At 40.8% G+C, this 21,545-nt stretch overlaps 1 protein-coding gene across 5 annotated transcripts in view; it reads left to right on the top strand.

Moving 5' to 3' along the window:
- Window positions 1–21,545, top strand: part of KIF13B (kinesin family member 13B) — a 206,194-nt gene that overhangs the window by 105,706 nt on the left and 78,943 nt on the right. For all 5 annotated transcript variants that reach the window (XM_073335650.2, XM_073335648.2, XM_073335649.2 and 2 more), the window contains 8 exons: window positions 1,171–1,383; window positions 4,644–4,754; window positions 9,743–9,877; window positions 12,423–12,553; window positions 13,854–13,940; window positions 15,955–16,145; window positions 16,915–17,125; window positions 19,203–19,365. In XM_073335650.2, coding sequence (XP_073191751.1) covers window positions 1,171–1,383; window positions 4,644–4,754; window positions 9,743–9,877; window positions 12,423–12,553; window positions 13,854–13,940; window positions 15,955–16,145; window positions 16,915–17,125; window positions 19,203–19,365 — 1,242 coding nt within the window. The remainder of the gene's footprint in view (window positions 1–1,170; window positions 1,384–4,643; window positions 4,755–9,742; window positions 9,878–12,422; window positions 12,554–13,853; window positions 13,941–15,954; window positions 16,146–16,914; window positions 17,126–19,202; window positions 19,366–21,545) is intronic.

Raw genomic sequence — 21,545 nt, 5'->3', positions numbered from 1 at the left:
CATCATATCCATTGACTCAAAGATTAATTCCTGTGGATGGCAGGAGATGCAACTGCTGGTTTGCTTCACTGGACTTCTCCCAGTGGTAGGAAGCAGCTTTAGACACTAGAACAGGTTTGAAAACCAGTTCTTGCTCCATTGGCTTATGCTTCATTTAGAGCTGGGTTCCATTAGTCTCTTATGAGCTCTCTTCCCTTTCTCTCTCCCCAAAAATGGAGTTATAGCCATTTTGTGCCACTGCAACATGTTTCCTGCCTCAAGGGACCTCTACCAGAGCTTGCTGATTTAAACAACTACTGAATGTAACCTACAAAATACATAGATTGAGTGAGGTCCTACATTTCTGTCTTAAATAGTCCCTGACAATCATCCCTGGCATGTACTTGCTGATGTGAGGTTGCCAGATACTTTAGAATTACTTTTTTTAAATCTACACTCAGTATTTGTGAAAGTTGCCAGACTATTTGAGAACATGAAATGGTAGACGGATCTCACTAAAACAATAAAAGCCCCTCAGATGAGTGGAGGCCACTGATACCCCGAGATGAACTTGACAGCTCTGAAGATTAGTCTTCTGTATCAATCATAGAACAAATACAGCATAGGGAACAACAATGCAACGTTCCCTCACCCTTGGTCAGGAGGGACTACATCTAGGGAGAAGAAAGTAGTTTAGCCTAAATGATACAGTCCTTGGTCAATCTGTTTAGATGGACAATGATGCTGTCAGCAATTACAGGCCTGACTTTTTAGAACCCTCAATCAGATTGGCTTAATCTACCTGAAAGATGGGGTGTCTCTCTCCCTCCTGCCCTCTCTTGTTTCACTCTTCAACACTGAAACTCTGGACCAGTGATGAAGGCTCATGATTGCAGGAAAGAGAACCTTCTCAAGTGGCTTCTTTTCCTGGAGGAGGCACTCAGATATTATAGAGATAGGTACCAATAGAAGACCTAAGGAGGCCATCAACCCAGTATACATAGGCCACCCAATAGCCTTCAGATGCAAACAGCTTTTAGTTACTACCTACATGGACTGGATTTGAACTGGTGGGCTTGGGGTAAAAAGCTCTCTCATTACCAGTCCCCTCCTTTATTCTTCAGTGCTCTTTTTTTAAAAACAAATGAACAAAAAACCCTGCCTTAATTTCTTTCCTTTGCTCTCCTGCAGGACAGCCTTGGTGGTAATAGCAAGACTGCCATGGTGGCAACAGTCAGCCCAGCAGCAGATAACTATGATGAGACCCTTTCCACATTGAGATATGCAGACCGGGCCAAGAACATAGTTAACCATGCCGTGGTGAATGAAGACCCCAATGCCCGCATCATCCGAGAACTCCGAGAGGAGGTGGAGAAGCTCAGAGAACAGCTCACCAAAGCAGAGGTACAATATACTAGCTGTTCACAGCTCCTTTGTGTGTCCTACTTCATGCTGCTGCAATCCTATGAAGACACTTGTTGGATATTTTGTCTGGGCTTGAAGATAAACATCAGTAAGGCAATACTAGACGGTATCTATGGGGAAAATCAACATCAACTTTCTTCACCTCAGCTTTCTTCCTCTCCCCGTTTTTCTCTTATCCATATGAGGCTGCTGAGTGTTGACTAGTGGGGGTGGTAATGTGAGAGGCAAGCTTCCCTTGGAATGTTTCATTGAGTGGTCACATTGTAGTGTCCAAGCTTAGGCAGAGATCAAGCAGGGAGAAAGACATACAGATGGAACACGGGACACAGACATTTGAAAGTCTGTGCTTGCTATTGGGAGGGCTTTATCTAACTGCCCAGGAATACAGCAGAATTACAACACTTTCTTCAAGATGTAAATATATTCACATGTCTTCTGTTTACCTTACAACTTTCAAAATCATTTAACAATATTTATTATGAATATATCCCGTATTTCAGGTATTGAAGACAAGATATTTGTGATTTATTTGTGCCTCAAACTGAATGGAAGCATGCAGGAGCATGATCTAATGGTTAGAGAACAAGGCTAGGAGTCAGGGTAGTTTTGGGTTCTCTTCCCAGAACCGCTAAAGAAGGTGCTGTGATTATGGCCCCGGCCAAGTTATTTAATCTGTGTCTGTTTCTCATTCTGGAAAATTGGGATACTACTACTTCCATCAGAGGAGTGTTATGAGGCTCAATGGCTGAGATTTTCAAAAGTGTTTGATTTTTTTTTTCATGTTTTAGTTTTGGGTTTAGTGCACAAATAATGGAAGCCAGCTCTCTAAAACAATGTAATATAAGTGATCATTCCTTTCCTGTGTGTTAAATCCTACCCCCACCATCATCTCAATGGAATTGACATAAAATACAAAAATGGTACACCGCTTATAGCTAAAAGTCTGCACTGTAAAGATCATAAGCTGTATTTGTAGCCTCTCTTCCTCTCCAGCTTATTGCATTTGTATATGACCTATTTATCTTCATAAAATAATTGCTTGCACATATTTCTAAAAAAAAAAAAAAATGAACAAAATGTTTAGTGACCCATATGGACAGTCGCAGAATTACATTCTGAAGTTCACTTCTAAGTTTAGACCTTACAGTGTATTTTTTTCTTTTGGTGTCGGTGTCCCTCACTTTCTCTCTCAAATAGCTGTAAGCAGAACAATATCTGACACTTTCATTTTTTACTGGACAAATAAGATTTATTCCTCTCTTTTGATCTTTTTATTTTATCTATACTAGTTGAGTCAAGTTAGCCTAACTCTTCTGGAACTAATTCCAAAAGGTGGTACTGTGTCCACACTAAGTCCACCAACATTTCTGTGCTGATCTTGGAAACTAAACAATCAACTAATCCAGACTCTCTGGGGATGCGCCTGCTTTTTTACATTCTGGTTTTGGTCCTGTATATCTGAGAGCTTTGTATTTTGTAGTTATAACTATGCAATGTTGTGTAACCTGGGTGTCAAAATAAGGTAGTTAATGCTTAGCACTAACTTTATATATCTCATGTACATGCGCTAATCAAACCGCAACCAAAAAATCCTCCCTGTGTAGTAGGTATAATTGATCTCCATGCTGATGAAGAAGCAGACACAGATGTTAAGTGATTTGTCTAAGATCATATGAAATAACCAAAGCAGATTTAGAACTTGAAAATAACTTATTTCCAACTTTGTGCTTTTCTCACTAGATCCCATTGCCTTTGCTTAATCAATACTTTATTGGAATTAGGCATATTAGGCCTTTGTTCTAGAGACTGCACTGGCTTCCCTTTCCTTCATGGATACAATCCGTGCTATTGGTTATGAGCTATGAATTTCTTGTGATTTAGATACGTAAAAGGCCTTTCTGCAGGTTTTATCTGTACAATTGATCTGCTGAGATGCTCCAGCTGTCAGTCCCTAGACTTGTATATTGGGGGCTGGGGAAATTCCAGTAAAGGGGAGGAACCTATACTCCTAGCTCTTGCTTCTGCTCTTGGTCAAAGAGATCTGGAGTCTGTTCAGGGCATGCAGTGAAGTCTGTGTGCTTCTTGAGGACATTATGGTTGTGGGGTTAGGGAGTTGGTCCAATGAGGAGCTATGTTTCACAGAATCGTAGAAATGAAGGGTCAGAAGTGACCTCACCTAGTCCAGACCCCTCTGCTGACGCAGGACTAAGTATACCTAAGCATCCCTGACAGGTGCTTGTCTAGTCTGTTCTTAAAAACCTCCAATGATGGGAATTCCACAATCTTGCTTGGAAACCTATGCTAGTGCTTAATTATCCTTATAGTAGAAAGCTTTCCCTAATATCTAACCTGAATCTCCCTTGCTTGCATTGATTGACGTTGTGTAAACACCTAGTGGTTGACAGTATTTTCATTTTGTAAATGGAAATGATACACAAATAAGCATAAATTATTATAACAAATCTACTTCCTATCGAAGATAGTATAATAAGAATACCCCAGTACTAGTATTGGTGGACATTACATATGATACAGAAACATCAGCCCCATACCAATCTCAAGGGGAAAATATCTATCCACTTGGCTCTTAGAGTAAGCATGAGACTGAGTCATGAAGGCCAACAAACTTAATGAATTGACAAGGGGATAAAATTCCAGTGTTAAGCATTCTGTTAGGATCACCATGTCTCCAGCTTTGCAAAATACAAACAGGAATGTTTCAGCTGTCTGAGTGATCCATGTGAAAAAAAGTGATCTCTTAGGAGCCAAACCCAGGACATGCAAAAATAAATCTCTGCAATAATGACCATACAATAATCATTGGGACCCTAACTGCCCTTTTGTGGGAAAAATTACTGAGAAAGTGATAGCAGGCCAACCCCAGCATTTCTGACAATCTCTCTGATTCTTTTAGATACCAGCCAGTGAAGCTTCACAATTGAATATGGCAACAAGATGGGCTTAGTCTATAGTTGATCTCTTCTTGGCAATGGAAAGAATTCTTGTAATTGATTTACATTAGGGCAGATAAACTCTCTCTTTTGAGGGTCTGTATTTGGAACTAGCAGTACACGAGAGAAGTGGTGGTGATAAGTGATTTGGTTAAATGTGTCGAGGAAGATGAATTCTTTCTGCGGTAGGAGTGGGGGTTAAGTTTCCTTTATTGACCTGTCGAGTTGATGTGTCTAATCTAAGGTGTTAATATCAAGGAATTCAATGTCTTGTTTTTTCATTTGCAGGCTATGAAATCACCAGAACTAAAGGATCGGTTGGAGGAATCAGAGAAATTGATCCAGGAAATGACTGTCACCTGGGAAGAGAAATTAAGAAAAACAGAGGAGATAGCACAGGTTTGCATTTTCTTTGATTTTGGCAGTTAGGGAGAAAATCTTATTACTTACTTCCTTTGTTTATCCCTTCGTAATAGTTGTCAGGATAGCCCTTCACGTTTATGGGTAAGTAGGTCAAGTTCATTGCCCTTTTAAAGGGCTTTTGCTTAATTCCTGGGATAGCAGGTTACATCAGAGATTACTGCTCTGGGGACAATAGTAAACCTTCAGACTCTATGTAAATTGAGAGATTGCTTTAAAAAAATCCATGGATGGAGAGGATTAGAGGGATTTTATACCTTTCAGACAGTGAAATTGTTGACTGTGATTAAAGGTGGAGTGTGAGTGCATTCAATACAGAGTTATGTGCTGAATACCTCAGAAAACAAAGTTAAGGAGTATTCAGAATATTAAAAAATAATTGAACTTGCCTTTTTTTCTTTTTGTAACTTCAAAATCCCTCTATATGCTCAATGCCGCTCTTATCCCTGATGTTTAGAGCATTCAGCACATAACAGCAGACAATAAAGTTGAAAGTTTGTGCAGTTCACCAAGACTCTTTCCAGCCTTACCAAACAAATGTTGATGTAAGCACTTGCACTGAAAAACCTATTGAAAGCTGATGTAGAAAGCATATTAAATAGTGAGAAAATATAACCCTGTGGTACAAAAAAGTGCTTTTGTAGGTGACATAATCAGAAACAAGGTTAGCTTGTTGGCCTCAGACCTCTTGAAAGAAATGTTATTTACCTTTTTTTCTTTCTGCTCCTAAATTCTTGACCTGTTATAACATGTTTACATGGCTAAGATCTTCAAGAGCCTTATCATAGTTTCTGAAAAAAAAGTGAAATGTTGGCAGTGAAAGGATAAGAACTAGGGCTTGTGTAATGCTAAGTTTAAAAGGTTTAATTGTTAAGATGTGTCAAATGGAGTGATTTATTTTTGGTCTTGTGGCTTATATCCAACCTGCATTTTAGAGTGGGGGAAAATGTAAATGTGCAAAACCTCACTTCCATATCAAACCTTTTACTGACTATCTTGGTTCGTTAAAGATGAATACTTTTGCTTTTGCTGCATCAGGTTTTAAAATAGTAAAGTCTTAAGGGGTTTTTTTTTTCCCTAATGCTGTCTGATGGTAAAACCATGTTTTTAACTGCTGGAATTCTTTTGTAAAATGGTGTGTTTTTTGTTTTGTTTTTGTTTGGCTCTATTTTTATTAGAAAAAAGTGCTAGTTTATCGGGTTCTTTAATACAAACTTTACATCTTCACCTACTGTAATATTTCTTCCACACCAGGAAGCATTAATAACATAAATATACACCTCGAAGAACAGAGATGATTCAATACAATAGAACTTTGAAGAATCCACATTGTCCTTTCCAGGAGCATGAGGGAAGGAAATATTAAAAATGCCCAATATCGGATACAAAAGCACGGGGTTGAAAAGAAAAGCAGCGAGCTTTGGTGATGAGGAAAAAACATTATCAAAGCATTATGGGGAATTAAATGACAATTCTCTCAAAATTTTAGAAGCATACATTAGGGAAAGCACAAGTTATAAAAATTACTTAGACAAGTTAGATGTCTTCAAGTCACCAGATTCTGCTGTAATATATCCTAGAATGTTCAAGGAGCTGACTGAGGAGATATCTGAGACATTAGCAATTATCTTTGAAAAGTCATGGAAGATTGGAGAGATTCCAGAAGACTGGAAAAGGGCAAATATAGTGCCCATCTATAAAAAGGGGAATAAGGACAACCCGGGGAATTACAGACCAGTCAGCTTGACTTCAGTACCCGGAAAGATAAGGGAGCAAATAATTAAGCAATCAGTTTGCGAACACCTGGAAGATAATAAGGTGATAAGTAACAGTCAGCATGGATTTGTCAAGAACAAATTGTGTCAAACCAACATATCTTTCCTTGACAGGGTAACAAGCTTTGTTGATAGCGGGGAAGCGGTAGATGTGATATATCTTGACTTCAGTAAGGCTTTTGATATTGTCTCACATGACCTTCTCATAAACAAACTAGGTAAATGCAACCTAGATGGAGCTACTACAAGGTGGGTGCATAACTAGTTGGAAAACTATTCCCAGAGAGTAGTTATCAGTGGTTCACAATCAAGATGGAAGGGCATATCAAGTGGGGTCCTTCAGGGATCAGTTCTGGATCCAGTTCTGTTCAATATCTTCATCAATGATTTAGAAAATAGCACAGAAACTACACATATGAAGTTTGTGGATGATACTAAGCTGGGAGGGGTTACAAGTGCTTTGGAGAATAGGATTAATATTCAAAATGATCTGGAGAAATGGTCTGAAGTAAATAGGATGAAATTTAACAAGGACAAATGCAAAGTACTCTACTTAAGAAGGAACAATCAGTTGCACACCTACAAAATGGGAAATGACTGCCTAGGAAGGAGTATTGTGGAAAGGGATCTGGGGCTCACAGTGGATCATAAGCTAAATATGAGTCAACCGTGTAACACTGATGCAAAAAAACACACATTCTGGGATGTATTAGCAGGAGTGTTGTAAGCAAGACACAAGAAGTAATTCTTCTGCACTGATTAGACCTCAGCTGGAGTATTGTGTCCAGTTCTGGGTGCCACATTTCAGGAAAGATGTGGACAAATTGGAGAAAGTCCAGAGAAGAGCAACAAAAATGATTAAAGGTCTAGCAAACATGACCTATGAGGGAAGATTGAAAAAAATTGGGGTTGTTTAGTCTGGAGAAGAGAAGACTGAGAGGGGACATGACAGTTTTCAAGTACATAAAAGGTTGTTCCAAGGAGGGAGAAAAATGGTCCTCCTTAACCCCTGAGGAACGGATAAAAAGCAACGGGCTTAAATTGCAGCAAGAGAGGTTTAGACTGGACATTAGGAAAAACTTCTGAACTGTCAGGGTAGTTAAACACTGGAATAAATTGCCTAGGGAGGTTGTGGAATCTCAGTCATTAGAAGTTTTTAAGGGCAGGTTAGACAAACACCTGACAGAGATGGTCTAGATAATACTTCATCCAGCCTTGAGGGCTGGGGACTAGACTAGATGACTTCATGACGTCCCTTCTGATCCTATGATTCTATGATTGCTGTTTGGTATACTGCTGAAGCTTTTAATTTAATTTTTTTCCTTGGGCCTATGCACTTAAATTTTTTGCATAATACAGAAACTCTGTCTCTTGTACTTTTTTTTTTTTTTTTTTTAATAGAAAATCTCTCGTGATTCAGACCAGGAATCAACTCTTTCTTTGGCCTATGGGTCCTGTGTCTACCAATAGGTTATAGAAAACAACAGCCTTGAGTTTATGGCCTGGGACTGAGTGAAATAGCGATTTTAATCATGGTTCTGCCGTGGACTTCTTGTGCAAGTCGCTTAACCATTTTGTTTCTCAATTTTCCCTCTGTTTAAAAAAAAAAAAAAAAAAGCAGGGGGATTACTTCTTTTGTTCACATGAGGCAAGACTATAACAGGGTTCTAAAAAGAACTAGATAAGTTCATGGAGGATAGGTCCATCAATGGCTATTAGCCAGGATGGGCAGGGATGGTGTCCCTAGCCTCTGTTTGCCGGAAGCTGGGAATGGGTGACGGGATAGATCACTTGATCATTACCTGTTCTGTTCATTCCCTCTAGGGCACCTGGCATTGGCCATTGTTGGAAGACAGGATACTGGGCTGGATGGATCTTTGGTCTGATCCAGTATGGCCGTGCTTACGTTCTTATGAGCATTGTGAGACAACCCTGGGGAATTGCATGAATTCTCTCCTTTGGAATCCTAGCTTTAGTAGATGATGGACCCTCACCCGAGCATCAGTTTGTTCTGCTGAAAAGCTTTACATTTAGTTTTTGAGACTTTCCACTGCACTTTTCAGTGTAGCTCTGTTTAATTTCTGAGCTAGGTGGTATTATTAACCAAACTGTGGTCATTCTGTTAGGAAAGGATGGTAAGATAGAAAGATATCTGTCCACTACAAAGTCAAAAATGTTTGGGTGAAGAGTGGAATACTGGGAAAAAAACTTTTAACATTTCCCTGTAAAAGATGTACGCTTTTAATAAAGTACTGGTTTTAATAAAGTACTGGTTGGGGGGGAGGGATAGCTCAGTGGTTTGAGTATTGGCCTGCTAAACCCAGGGTTGTGAGTTCAATCCTTGAGGGGGCCATTTAGGGATCTGGGGCAAAAATTGAGGATTGGTCCTGCTTTGAGCAGGGGGTTGGACAAGATGATCTCCTGAGGTCCCTTCCAACTCTGATATTCTATGATTCTATGGTTTGTTGTTGAACTCTTAAGAAGTCAGTTGATGAGAATAATATGCCATCTTAAATGCTTCTAAAAAGAAAAGGAGTACTTGTGGCACCTTAGAGACTAACAAATTCATTAGAGCATAAGCTTTCGTGAGCTACAGCTCACTTCATGAGCTGTAGCTCACAAAAGCTTATGCTCTAATGAATTTGTTAGTCTCTAAGGTTCCACAAGTACTCCTTTTCCTTTTACGGATACAGACTAACACGGCTGCTACTCTGAAACCTGTTAAATGCTACTGTTCTTGTTTAGCAGGAAATCTTTCCTGCATTATTTAAATAGAATTTCAAATTTTTTGGTGTTCAGTTTCTATGGGACAAAGATGAACAGTTTGACTTGGCAAGGATTTGGCTGAATTTGTTGCCTCCTAGCTAAGAATGGGAAACAAAAGGCTGTAGAGGTGGCTTTGTGTTGCTGTTTCATTATTTCAAGGAGGCTATAGTGAAGCCCATGCAGATCTACAATGTGATCCTCACAACTATACTTGTCTTTCGCTAGCAAGATATAACCCTCTGAGACTATAGGGTTCCAACATGCACTGGCAAGAGGCCCATCAGAAATAGTTTCCTGGATGCCTTTAATTCAATAAGTTGCTGCTTATTATATTGGTTTGATTTCTTAGCAGGTAGTAATGTATACTGTAATATATCTGTTTCTTATACATCTTAAACATTAATATTTTGGCGGTTTCTCTTACAGGAGCGGCAGAAACAACTGGAAAGTCTTGGCATATCTCTTCAGTCTTCTGGAATCAAAGTTGGGGATAACAAGTGCTTCCTTGTTAATTTGAATGCAGATCCTGCTCTCAATGAACTTCTGGTCTACTACTTAAAGGTGAAATAACACTTTGTTTCAACATGTTTAAGTGGATAATTTAACCCTGTGGAAATGCATATGGGTAGAGAGTTCCTTATGAGAAACAGACTACAGAGGCATTGTTTAGTGTCCAGTGGTTAGCAAAAATGGCCCAAATACAGCTTTTTTTAAATTGCAGGTCATCTTTACTGTTACAGAGAACCAGAAAGCAATGTAAATGTGTCATAGTAGCATTTTGTATCCTTAGAAATTTTCCTTTTTGCAAGCAGTTGTCTGGCCTTTACAGCTCTTGTTATGTAGCTTTACTCAGAAAAGTGATTATGCAAAACTTGGGGCATCTTACTAAATCAGTTTGCTTCTCCATGTATGTTCACAGTTATATCTACTGACTTCTAAAATTAGTTTTTTACTTCTGTTACCACTGCAGAATCAATATGGCTCTGGGGAGAGGGCTGGGTTCTATTCCAGCTCATCTATTCTGGTGAAGTGCAACTTCTGATGGTAGAATTCCATATTATTGGTGTTGGGTGCAAAAGAACGAACCCAGCTTAAGTCTGGACTAGTTTGTAAATTGAGCAGGTTTGGTCTGGAGGCAGAGTGGCAAATGGAATCTATGCTGCAGTTTTAAGTCACTTTTCAGAGTAGAGCAGCAATTTAATGTTAAGTTCAAGTGCCAAAGTTCTCACATTGTTGGTTGTTAATGATTTCCCTCCCACTGAAGTGGAGTAATTTGTCTTGGGGCAGCCACATGATTAGCATTTGGGCTAAAAGTGGTTTTATGCTGCCTCTCTTAGGAGATGTATGTTGTCTTCTTTTTAGATCAGTCATTGTATATCACAGAGCAAACCGCTACCCAAAGAATTAAAACAAAAGAAAAAACCCTTATTCATCACTGCCCCTTATAACCATTAATAAACAACAAAAGAGCTGATTCAGGATTTTTGGAGAGGAGTCAAAGCATTTCCAGGCATCTTGTATGTAGGTGTCTGGATTCTGATTCATACGGCTAAGTCAGCCTCAACTCTGACAGCTATTGAGACTGTGGTGATTTCTTTGTTGCTTAATGTGAATACATAACAAGAATACATTAATGACAAAGCACATTCAGAAGGATGATCTCAGTCCCTGTGCAAAATGCACTCATTGTTATGTGGTGTAGGATGGGGAAACTAGTAAAAATAATACTCAATGTTTTTGGAATTCCCTTTCAGATAGAACCAGAACTATCTATCTTAGAGTTGTGGTTTGCTTCTCACTACTGTTTATAGTCACTAAAAATCAAATTTAGCAGCTATGTCCTGCTCGACGACTCCCACTTTGGGGTGAAAAGTTATTTTTTAGATTTTTTTTTTTTTTAAATTTCAGATTGATTTGTTTCAGACTTTCTTTTTGGGTGATTTTGGATTTCTGAGTAGAATGGGGTTTCAGTTTTGTGTCATTGTTGTGGAGAAAAGGCTTTTTCAAAGAGGAAGGTTTTTTGCAGGTTTTCCTGAAGATGATCAGAGTGTGGATCCACCGAATCTCAGAGCCAGCTCCCTTTTGTCAGTCTAGCAGTCCTCTTCAGCCTCTTTTGTGCTGAAACATCTGAGCTCTGCAAGAGCTGGGCAGCACTGTCTAGAGCTCCCTTTGGTTGGTGGAGAGCTCTATTCTAGGTGTAAAAGAGAAGCTGTGCCCAATTGTTCTGGGTATTCTACATGTCGACTAGTGCCACATACAACTTGCGGCACATTGTAAGTGGTCTGTTATGCTACCAGTATCTGTTCTTAACTAGTAGTCCCTTGTTAGCCTCTTACCACTGCTACTGTCACTTCTTTACATTGAAGGTACATCTACGTGCTGCCAAAAGAAGCATGCAGTGAGAGTACACACCCCTGTAGCTACCCTAGCAAGGACATAAATAACGTTGTAGCTGGCGAGGCATGGCTTAGGCAAGTAAAGGAACACCTGAAGGATGGGGATATTTATGTAAGTAGGGGAAGACTCTGGCAGCGGGGCAGGGTTCTCCCAGATCCCTGTTCCTGGAGCCTTTCCCTGCAACAGGAAAAAGCTCTGGCCGGGGAGGGGGATGGCGGCAGCAGGGAAAGAGTGAGCCATTCCTGTCTGGCTTTCCACTGCCAGAGCCTTTCCCGGGCACATGTAGTTACACACTGTAGTGTGGATGCAGCTTGCTTTCCACTGCAGCATTTGGCTACACGTATGCTACACGCTGCTGCTGGTGTGTAGTGTAGATGTAGCTCAGCATAGCACTTCTCAATTGCTAAAGGATTCCGAAGTGTGGGCCTTTTTCACTCTTTGCCGTGAAGGTCTAGGTCAATCTAAAATTTATTATTACAAATGTCACTTATAAATCAGTTCAGTTTCATTTCTCTGATTGCTTCTAGTCCTAATGTCTCCTTCCCCTTTTTTAAAGATTACTATAAGTAGCTTTCAAAACTTCAGTAATTAAGGGAGTAGGCATTCCGAAGGGTAGGAGGTAAGGGTGCGAGGTGTGCACTCACTATAGAGTAATCAGAAGGAAATGTCTGCTACCTGTTACTAACATCTGAATTGGATTCTTCCACAGGAGCACACGTTAATAGGGTCAGATGACTCCCAAGATATCCAGTTATGTGGAATGGGAATTCTTCCTGAACACTGTGTGATAGAAATACCCTCAGAAGGACAGGTTATGCTAACACCTCAGAAAAATACTCGGTAATGTTACAAAATATTGTAAAGTCAGCCCCATACCTTTAATTTTAGCAAATACGTTAGGGTGAATGGTGCCTGAAGATGATTTCTAAATAAGCTTCTTCACTTCATCTCAAGATAAAATGCTACTTGGCTTCTGTTTAGATTTTAATAATGAGCTTGCTGTGTTCCCCCTGAACAGCTCTGTCAGTGCATCTCATTCCTAATATATAGCATCCTTGCTCTTCCAGTTCTGGGTCTTATTGGATTAGATTTCAAACAGAATATCTGGGGTACGTGTGTCTTTTTTCTTAATGATGATACAGAAGTAAATTATAGTTTCAGCAAACACGTGCTAATTTATTTGCACATGTCTAAATTTAGCTGTGAGTGTCAACATATGAACTAATCTTCTATAAAAACTGTTCATATGTTATGTCAGGGGGCAATGGCGCCCGCCGGGGCAATTGACACCGCGCTGCCAAAATGCAGCTGAGAAGCTTTGCCATTTCTCAGCGGCATTTCGGCGGCGAGGCTTCTTTCCGCTGCCGCTTCTCGGTGGCATTTCGGCGGCAGAGTGTTTGGCACCCGCCACAGTCTGTTGGGAATAGGAATGTGCTATTCCCACAGAAAGATTGGGGACCACTGTGCTATGTTATCCGATTAAGTAATGGTACTTGGAAAGTAAATGCTACATTCCAACAAACCACAAAATTCCATGCACGTTTGGGGTTTCTAACAAAAGCTTAATGTTCCATATAATGTGGTGATGAACACATAATGGGCATGAAATTCCTGTACTTTATCGAGGTTCTGTATGTGCAGGCCTAGGAGCTTGGTCTATTTTAGAAATAAACAGTATAAAAGTGTAGTTTTTACCAGTATGAACCATAAAACTGGAGTTGATGATGTCTCCAGTAAACCATGCATATAGCCAAGATCTCCAACTTTTTCTTTACATGGTGTACATTTGTTCTCCCTGTATTTCTAAACAAAGTAAAAATAGCTGTGTTTCCTTCCAATGGGCTATATTCAAAGCCATACACTTTTTTTAGGCCCAATAGATTTGTTTTCAATAATGCTCTTCAAGTACAGTTTGTGTTTAAAAAATACTAAATATTATGGAGCTTAAATGAGAGTTTAAATCAGTTCAGAAATTGGTGAACCAGTGCTAAGTTACAGGACACATGCTTGCTTATTAATTTGTAATCCTCAAACCTGCTTTCCTCCCCCAAACTAACTGAGAGAATGAAACAAACTATTCTAAAAAACAGAACCTATCTGGATGTATTTGTATTAGGTTTTCTTCTTCTTTTCCTCACAGAACATTTGTAAATGGTTCTGCTGTTGTGGGTCCTACGCAGCTACACCATGGAGACAGAATACTGTGGGGAAACAACCACTTCTTCAGGTATAGAAGGTCTTAATCCAGTTATGACCTTGAGCCAGTTTTGCTTTAGCTTTTAGCACAAAGAATAATTTTGGGCCTCTACCCGAGCTCTCAAGATGCAGATGGATCATATGCTGCCCGTTCTATGGGTTTGTAGAGGCAATGCTGGCTAGAGGATGTTTTTGAATGCCCATTGTCATAGCCTCTGCGCACAGTCTTGGCTTGGTTGTAATGTGCTGAGGATGATTTTAATTTATGTATTTCCAGGAGGTTGTGGCCCATTTTGTTGTGGACTATACTACCATCATTAACACCTTTGTCACCTCCAGATTAGATTACTACAGTGCACTGTATTTGGGGCTACAGTTCACATTTTTCTGAAAGCTGATGTTGGTGTGGAATTCTGAAGCATCCTTGGTAAACAGTATGTCTCATTGTGAGCATATTACGCTTATCTGCAGTGTCTGCCTCTTGGTTTCTGGAATGGAGTTTAACGTGATTGATTTATAATTTCCTAAGTGACATGGGACTTACCTACCCGAAAGACCACCATGCTCCCTGGCATACTGCTACAGTTCTGATCATTGGAGACCCTCAGAATGGAGTTCCCTCTGTTTAAAAAAAGAAAAGTGATGACTGCTGGCAAGTGTTCTCTGGGAAGGGCCTCTCATCTTTGTAACTCGCTTTCCACCCTTGGTCTGAAATCGCCCAAATCTTTTGACCTCTAGGGCATGCTATAAAACCTAATTATTCTCCTTCCCTTTTGGAAAGAGGGAGGCTTGTGAAGGAGGAAGAAGAGGGGAATAACTTCAATGTCACCAGGCAGTTTGTTGATTAATGCGTGAGAGGGTTGATGAAATTCATGGAGTTGTAAATTATATCTGTATTGTTAAATGCTGTCAGAGGTGCCTAGGGGCATAGATAATCAGTGGATTATCAGATGAATACAGACTCCCAGTATGACACTGTGGCCAAAAGAGCTAATGTGATCCTGGATACATAAATAAGGAAATCTAGAGCAGGAGTAGAGAGATTATATTACTTCTGTATATGCACTGGTGTAACTGCTGTTGGAATACTGTGTCCAGTTCTGGTGCCCACACTTCAAGAAGGGTGTTGATAAATTGGAAAGGGTTCAGAGAAGAGCCATGAGAATAATTAAAGGATTAGAAAACATGCCTTATATAGTTATAGACTCAAGGAGCTCAGTCTATTTAGCTAAGAAAGACAGGGTTAAGGAGTGACTTGATTACAGTCTGTAAGTATTTACATAGGGAACAAATATTTAATAATGGACTCAACAATCTAGCAGAGAAAGGTGTAACATGGATTTTTTTTTTAAAAGGTATGCTCTCAGAATTGTTATGGGAAAATTCTCTGGCCTGTGTTCTACAGAAGGTTAGTCTAGAGCAGGGGTTCCCAAAAGTGGTTCGCGGCTTGTTTGGGGTAAGCCCCTGGCGGGCCACAAGACACTTTGTTTACCTGAGCGTCCAGTTCACCATTCCCGGCCAATGGGAGCTGCGGAAGCGGCGTGGACCGGGCCACCGCTTGCCACAGCCCCCATTGGCCAGGAACGCCGAACCGCGGCTACTGGGAACTGCAAGCGGCCGTCTCTGTGGACGCTCAGGTAAACGAAGCATCTCGCAGCCCACCAGGGGCTTACCCTGAACAAGCCGCTAACCAAGTTTGGGAACCCCAGGTCTAGAGGATAACAATGGTCGCTTCTGGCTTTAGAATCTATGAATAGATAGGTGTCCATCTGGTATAAATAGCTGTATCTGAAGGAGAGGAGAGAAGGGCAGTTGTACTTCCAGTCTGATATAGTGGTCCCGGTTAGGATGCTTTGAAACCTTTATTTTGACTCTACTGAGGAGGGCACCACCTTCATCCACACAATATTTTAAAAGGAAAATCTGTGGGTTGTGGGGACTTGCCTTCATTTTAAGAATCCTCTAAAAGCAAGTTTTATTACAGAGGCAGGGGATAAAAATTGTTTGTTTGTTAGACATTGTTTTTTCTTTTCTTTTTTTTAAAGATTGAGTTTGCCAAAAAAGAAAAAGAAAGTAGAGCAGGAGGATGAAGAGCAAGACAACTCTCTGGGGTGCAGCAACAGTGTCGAGCAGCTAGATATAGATGGAGACAATTCCAGTGAAGTATCCAGTGAAATGAACTTCAGCTATGAATATGCCCAAATGGAAGTTATCATGAAGGCACTCAGTGGCAATGGTAAGAGGCAGCAGATATATTAGAATACAAGCAGGGAATAGGATTACATCCTGAGTACCTTGTAACCCAGGAATCATTTTCCTTTCTAGCTTCCTACTGAATACACTTTCTTCTCTTAGTCACTTTACCCTTGAAGGGAAAAAAACCCTACAAAACTTGTTAGAATTCACAGTTTCTGTTCAGGCGAGACCCAGAACTAGAACATTGGGGATATCATGGTCTAGCATTGAGGTGTTTGGGCAGAGCTTTGTACTCTCTGATCCTGCAACTGACTCTGAAGTCAAGTTTTTTGGTTTCAGTAGCCTTATATAGCTGCCAAAGGTGTCCCACTTTGCAAAGGTGAGGGGAATTGATTCAACCTGACCTTGTCCATCTCTAACTTCCATTAGGTCACCTACCTATCCCTCTCTGATTTCTAATGCTAAACTATAGAACAAAATAACAATTGGTTTTGTATACTTTGACAAAATGTAATAGTTCATCTCTTCTAGTTATTTTTAATCTTTAGAGTACACTTCATCCATTGATCTGAGGGCTTTACAAAGGCAGAAAACTAGCAGTATCCCTATTTTATAGATGAGGACTGAGCCATAGAAAAGTGGTAACTTGTTCAAGATCATGAGATAAACTCATGGAATACAATCCAGGTCCCCTTAGTCCCAAACTCTGTGCCCTGTTCACTGGATCAGTGCTTCCCTCTAATAGCTCTGCACTCAGTGAGTGTCCAAATACTTCAATACTAGCTTCTTTATTTTCAACACCGGTTTAGACCCGATGCAGTCAATCTTGCAGAGCGTGGAACAGCAGTACGAAGAGGAGAAGCAATCCGCACTGGAGCGGCAGCGGCTAATGTACGAGCACGAACTAGAGCAGTTGCGAAGGCGGTTGTCTCCAGAGAAACAACACTTCCGCAGCATGGACAGGTTCTCCTCCCACTCACCCAGTGCTCAGCAGCGCTTACGCCAGTGGGCGGAAGAGAGGTGGGTGATGAGAATATACAGCATTTCTCAAGCAGTGGTGATCAGCCTTGCAGTCTTCTAATGCCAGCGAAGTCTCTTATAGATTTAAGATGCATTTGACTACAACGCATGTCCTTGGCTCCCAAGAAGAGCCCTGCAGAGAAGCAACAATGTTGTGGGGATGCCATCAGCCAAGAGGAAATGTCAGTGTAAAGATTATCAGACCATGCATTTTGTTCTAACAAGTCCTAGAAAATAAAGGTGGAAAAAAACTATTTTGTCACCTTATCTAGTCATTCAGGAATACTATCTACAGTGTATTCTCAAATGGCTCATCCATTTTAATTTGAAGTGAAGAATGGGAGATTGGGGGAAGTTTATGGACTCCTCTATAAACTATAGCACAGGGGTGGACTGATTCTCTGAGCCGCATAGGATAATCTTCAGAAATTTGAGAGCCGGGCACACCTGCTGGGGCTTGAGTCCCGGGGTCATGCCTGCTGGGGCTCAGCTTCAACCCTGCGGTGGGGCTAGGGGCTTCTGTCCCTCAGGGGAGGTGGGTACCGGGGCTTCTGCTCTGCGGGAGGTGCCTGCCCAGGCTCGGGGCTTCTGCTGTGCAGGGAGCAGGGGCTTGGGGCTTCAGCTCTGTGGAGAGCACCTGCCAGGGCTTGGGGCTTCGCAGCTGAAGTCCCAAGCCCCGACAGGCACTTCCTGTGGGGTTGAAGTCCCAAGTTCTGGCAGGAACCTCCCGCAGGGCTGAAGCCCCCCACCCCCCCACCCCCGTTTCCCCGGCACAGGGCAGAAGCTCTGAGCTCCTCCCACCCAGACTGGAGATTGGGGAAGAGGGGCATGGAGAGCTCTGCAAGCTGCACTTTAACTGTAAAAGAGCTGCATGCAGCTCACGAGCCATGGTTTGACCATCCCTGCTATAACAACAGTATCCAAAGATTGTCCCCCATGGAAGCAACACCTTCTTTCAGAGGCTGCAAACCTACTCTTATAGCCACTGCATTTCTTCCACTCATGTTCATCTATATGACCTGAGCAGTCCTAGGATGGGGAATAGAATAGCACTAAATGAAGGGAGGATTGTCCCACAGTCCCTACAAGACTGTGGGAGTTGGTCGCTGGCTCTAGTGGAGTAATTCATTTGGGTCCATAAGAGGGATCCTCCTTCCGCTTCTTAGAAAATCCCAGTGAAGGTGCTCAGGACTTCTGCCTCCTGTCATAACAGAATCACTGACAGTGTTTCTGGCAGTAACAGCAGCCTTATGGTGAAAGTGATGCTTTGCCTAAAGCAGAGGGTTAGGCAGAAGACACACACACCCCCACACACACCCCCACACACACCCACCCACACACCCACCCACCCACCCACCCCTGTTAACTTACACTGCCAAAGAAACATTTTTTGAAAAAATAAGTATTGAAATGAAGGCTGGAGCATTTCATCTCTAGATCACAGGTTCAAATCCAGCCCAGATCAGTTGTGACCATCTCATAATAATTTGGTGGCTTGTGTAGAAGGAATTTGGTGTCAGCATAGATCCCTGTGAAGAGGTCTCCGTATCACAGTAGGCACTAACTGATACACTCTTCTCGGAGAACAAATATTGACTGGATCATGGAGACTGAATTATCCTTTCATCTTAATGCAGTTCTTCCACTTCTGGGGTGGGAAAGGTGCGGAATAGCTCACACAGGTGCTGCCTGTTCTATGGATAAGGGGGAGGTCTTTGGGTCTTTGGACTTGGCAGCCTGGCAACTTTTGTATTCAATGAATTCATAGGTTTCAGAGCCCACGAAAGCTTATGTCCAAATAAATTTGTTAGTCTCTAAGGTGCTACAAGGAATCCTTGTTGTTTTTACTAAATTCTTAAAAATTTCAAATATCTTTTTTCAAAAAGACCAAGTTGGCATTTAGCTAATCTTTCTATTTTAAAATCAGTTACTTTGGATATTGATTCCTATGAATGCCCTACCTACCTGGCAGTGATCAGCCTTACGGTCCTGTGTGTTCTACTAGAAGTCTAGTTAGAAGTTTCCTCACTAAAACAATTTATTGGTTGTCCTCTTTTTCTTTCCCCCCCTTTAAAAGAGAAGAAATGTTGAACCACAGCCTGAGGAAGCTGAGAGAGCAAATTGTTAAAGCTAATTTGTGTGTGAGAGAAGCCAGTTTCATCTCAGAGGAATTGGACAAGAGCACGGAGTATCAGGTCACTCTGCAGATCCCAGCTTCAAGCCTTAATGCTAACAGAAAGGTGAGGCAGCAGCTCACTGAGCTTAATCATTGTTCAATAAAAGGTTGCCTCGTGGCGCACTTCACATTGTGATCCAATGGCTCTAATGATTCAGATAATTTGCCCCATGTTCACACTTGTGAATGGTGATGTTGGAAGAGCATGTAGCATGTTTGTTGTATCTGATTACATGAAAGTATGGAAATATGCTAGTTTATGGAAATGTGATGTGATGCGATGCAAGTTCTCTCAACTAGAACAAAATTCACCCTCATGTTGCCTGGTGCTAAAATTCCATTTTGCCTAAAAAAATAGTATTTCATAATGCATTAGTTTAAAATCAGTTTCTACAGCAATAATGCCAGAGTTTAAAAACACCAAGGATAAACTTTTAAAAACAATGAAACATGCTCTTAAGTTTGCCTGCTAACCATGGTCATTTGACCCAACTGCCAGTAATATGGGAGTCCCTCCATGTTAATCCCATTACGTTGTGATCACCTGATATAGTGGCCATAAAAGTAGCATTTCCTTTTTGTGGCTGTTCATTAAAGGGCTTCACTGTGCGGTTACATTTCACGTAAGATGACAAAAGCCAAGAAAGCCAAAGGTATAATTTAAAATTTCAATTTATACCTCTTGCTGCTTCATATTTTGCTATTTCATACTTGCCATCATTATTATTCTCTGTAGGGTAAATCATATCTCTCTCATGTACTTATCTGGCCCCCATCACCATAATATCTGAGCAACTCAGAATCTTTAACATACTTACCACAACATCCCTGTGAAGTAGGGAAGTTCTGTTATCCCCATTTTATAGATTGGTAAGTGAGGCACAGAGAGACTTAAGTGACTTGTCTAAGGTCACACAGAAGCATGTGTCAGAGCAGGGAATTGAACCCTGGTTTCCCATGTCCCAGGCTAGTGTCTTAATCATGGAACTATGCACACTTATGTTGACCAGATCATAAGAATTTAGGACAACAAGAGTCCAGTAAAGGATACGTTTCGACCGACACTTGGAATTTTTATTAGTCACTTCAGAACTCAGCCTTATATACGTAGAGTTTTTTGTCTATAAAGGTAATCTTTCAATAGGCTTAAAAATACGAAGGAAACATTAATTTCTTTTTTATTGTTAACAGCTAGACTTTGTATTGCACGTTACTGAAAAAATGTGACCACTCCTCCCAGGGAATTGTGGTATAATAAAATATGAACTGTCCTTGTAATGGTGGAATTTTTACACCAAGCATGTACACAAGAGAAGCACTGAAAAGAGCATGGGTATTGAGAAATTTGCTTACTCTTCTTAACATACTCAGAGGAGGACAGCTTCCCAGCCAGCAAGCCATGTGGTAGAAAAGAATAGCCCGATCCTCACTAATTATATAGGTGTAATAATGAATAAGTAATGTAGATATTTTACAAAAGAATAGCACAAGCATGTAGGAACAAAATGAGAGAGGCTAAGGCACAAATTGAGTTACATGTTGCAATGGACGTAAAAGGCAAGAAGAAGAGGCTTTATAAGTACGTTAAGAACAAGAGAAAGACTATGAAAATGTAGGTCCCCAACTTAGTGGAGAAGGAAAGCCAATAACTGATCAAGAAGGCTGAGGTGTTTAATGCGCATTTTGCTTCAGTTTTCACTAAAAAGGTTAATGGTAACCAGATACTCAACCCAAGTATTATATTAACAACTATATATTAACAACAAGGGGGAAGGAGTATAAACCAAAATAGGGAGAGAACAGGTTAAAGAATATTTAGATAAGCTAGATGTAGTCAAGTTGGCCGTTCCTGATTAAGTTTATTCTAGGGTACTTAAGGTTCTAGCTGAAGCAATCTCAGAACTGTTAGCAGTGATCTTCAAGAATGGATGGAACAGTGAGGTCTCAGAGGACTGGAGAAGGGCAAATGTAATATCTATCTAAGAAAAGTGGAACAAAGAGGACCCTGGGAAATTATCCACCAGTCAGCCTAACTTTGATACCTGGACCTTAATAAATCATTAAACAGTTTGTAAGCACTAAATGATAATAGTGTTATAAGGAATAGCTAACATGGATTTGTCAAGAACAATTCATGCCAAACCAACCTAATTTCCTTCTTTGACATTGTTACTTGCCTGGTGGATAGCGGGGAAGCAACAGACGTGATGTATCTTGATTTGAGTAGGGCATTTGACACAGTCC

Source organism: Lepidochelys kempii, chromosome 3 (genome assembly GCF_965140285.1).
Source record: "Lepidochelys kempii isolate rLepKem1 chromosome 3, rLepKem1.hap1, whole genome shotgun sequence".
Classification (NCBI taxonomy): Eukaryota; Metazoa; Chordata; order Testudines; family Cheloniidae; genus Lepidochelys; species Lepidochelys kempii.
The sequence above is the reverse complement of the archived record's forward strand: the minus strand, read 5'-3'. Positions and strand labels throughout refer to the sequence as shown.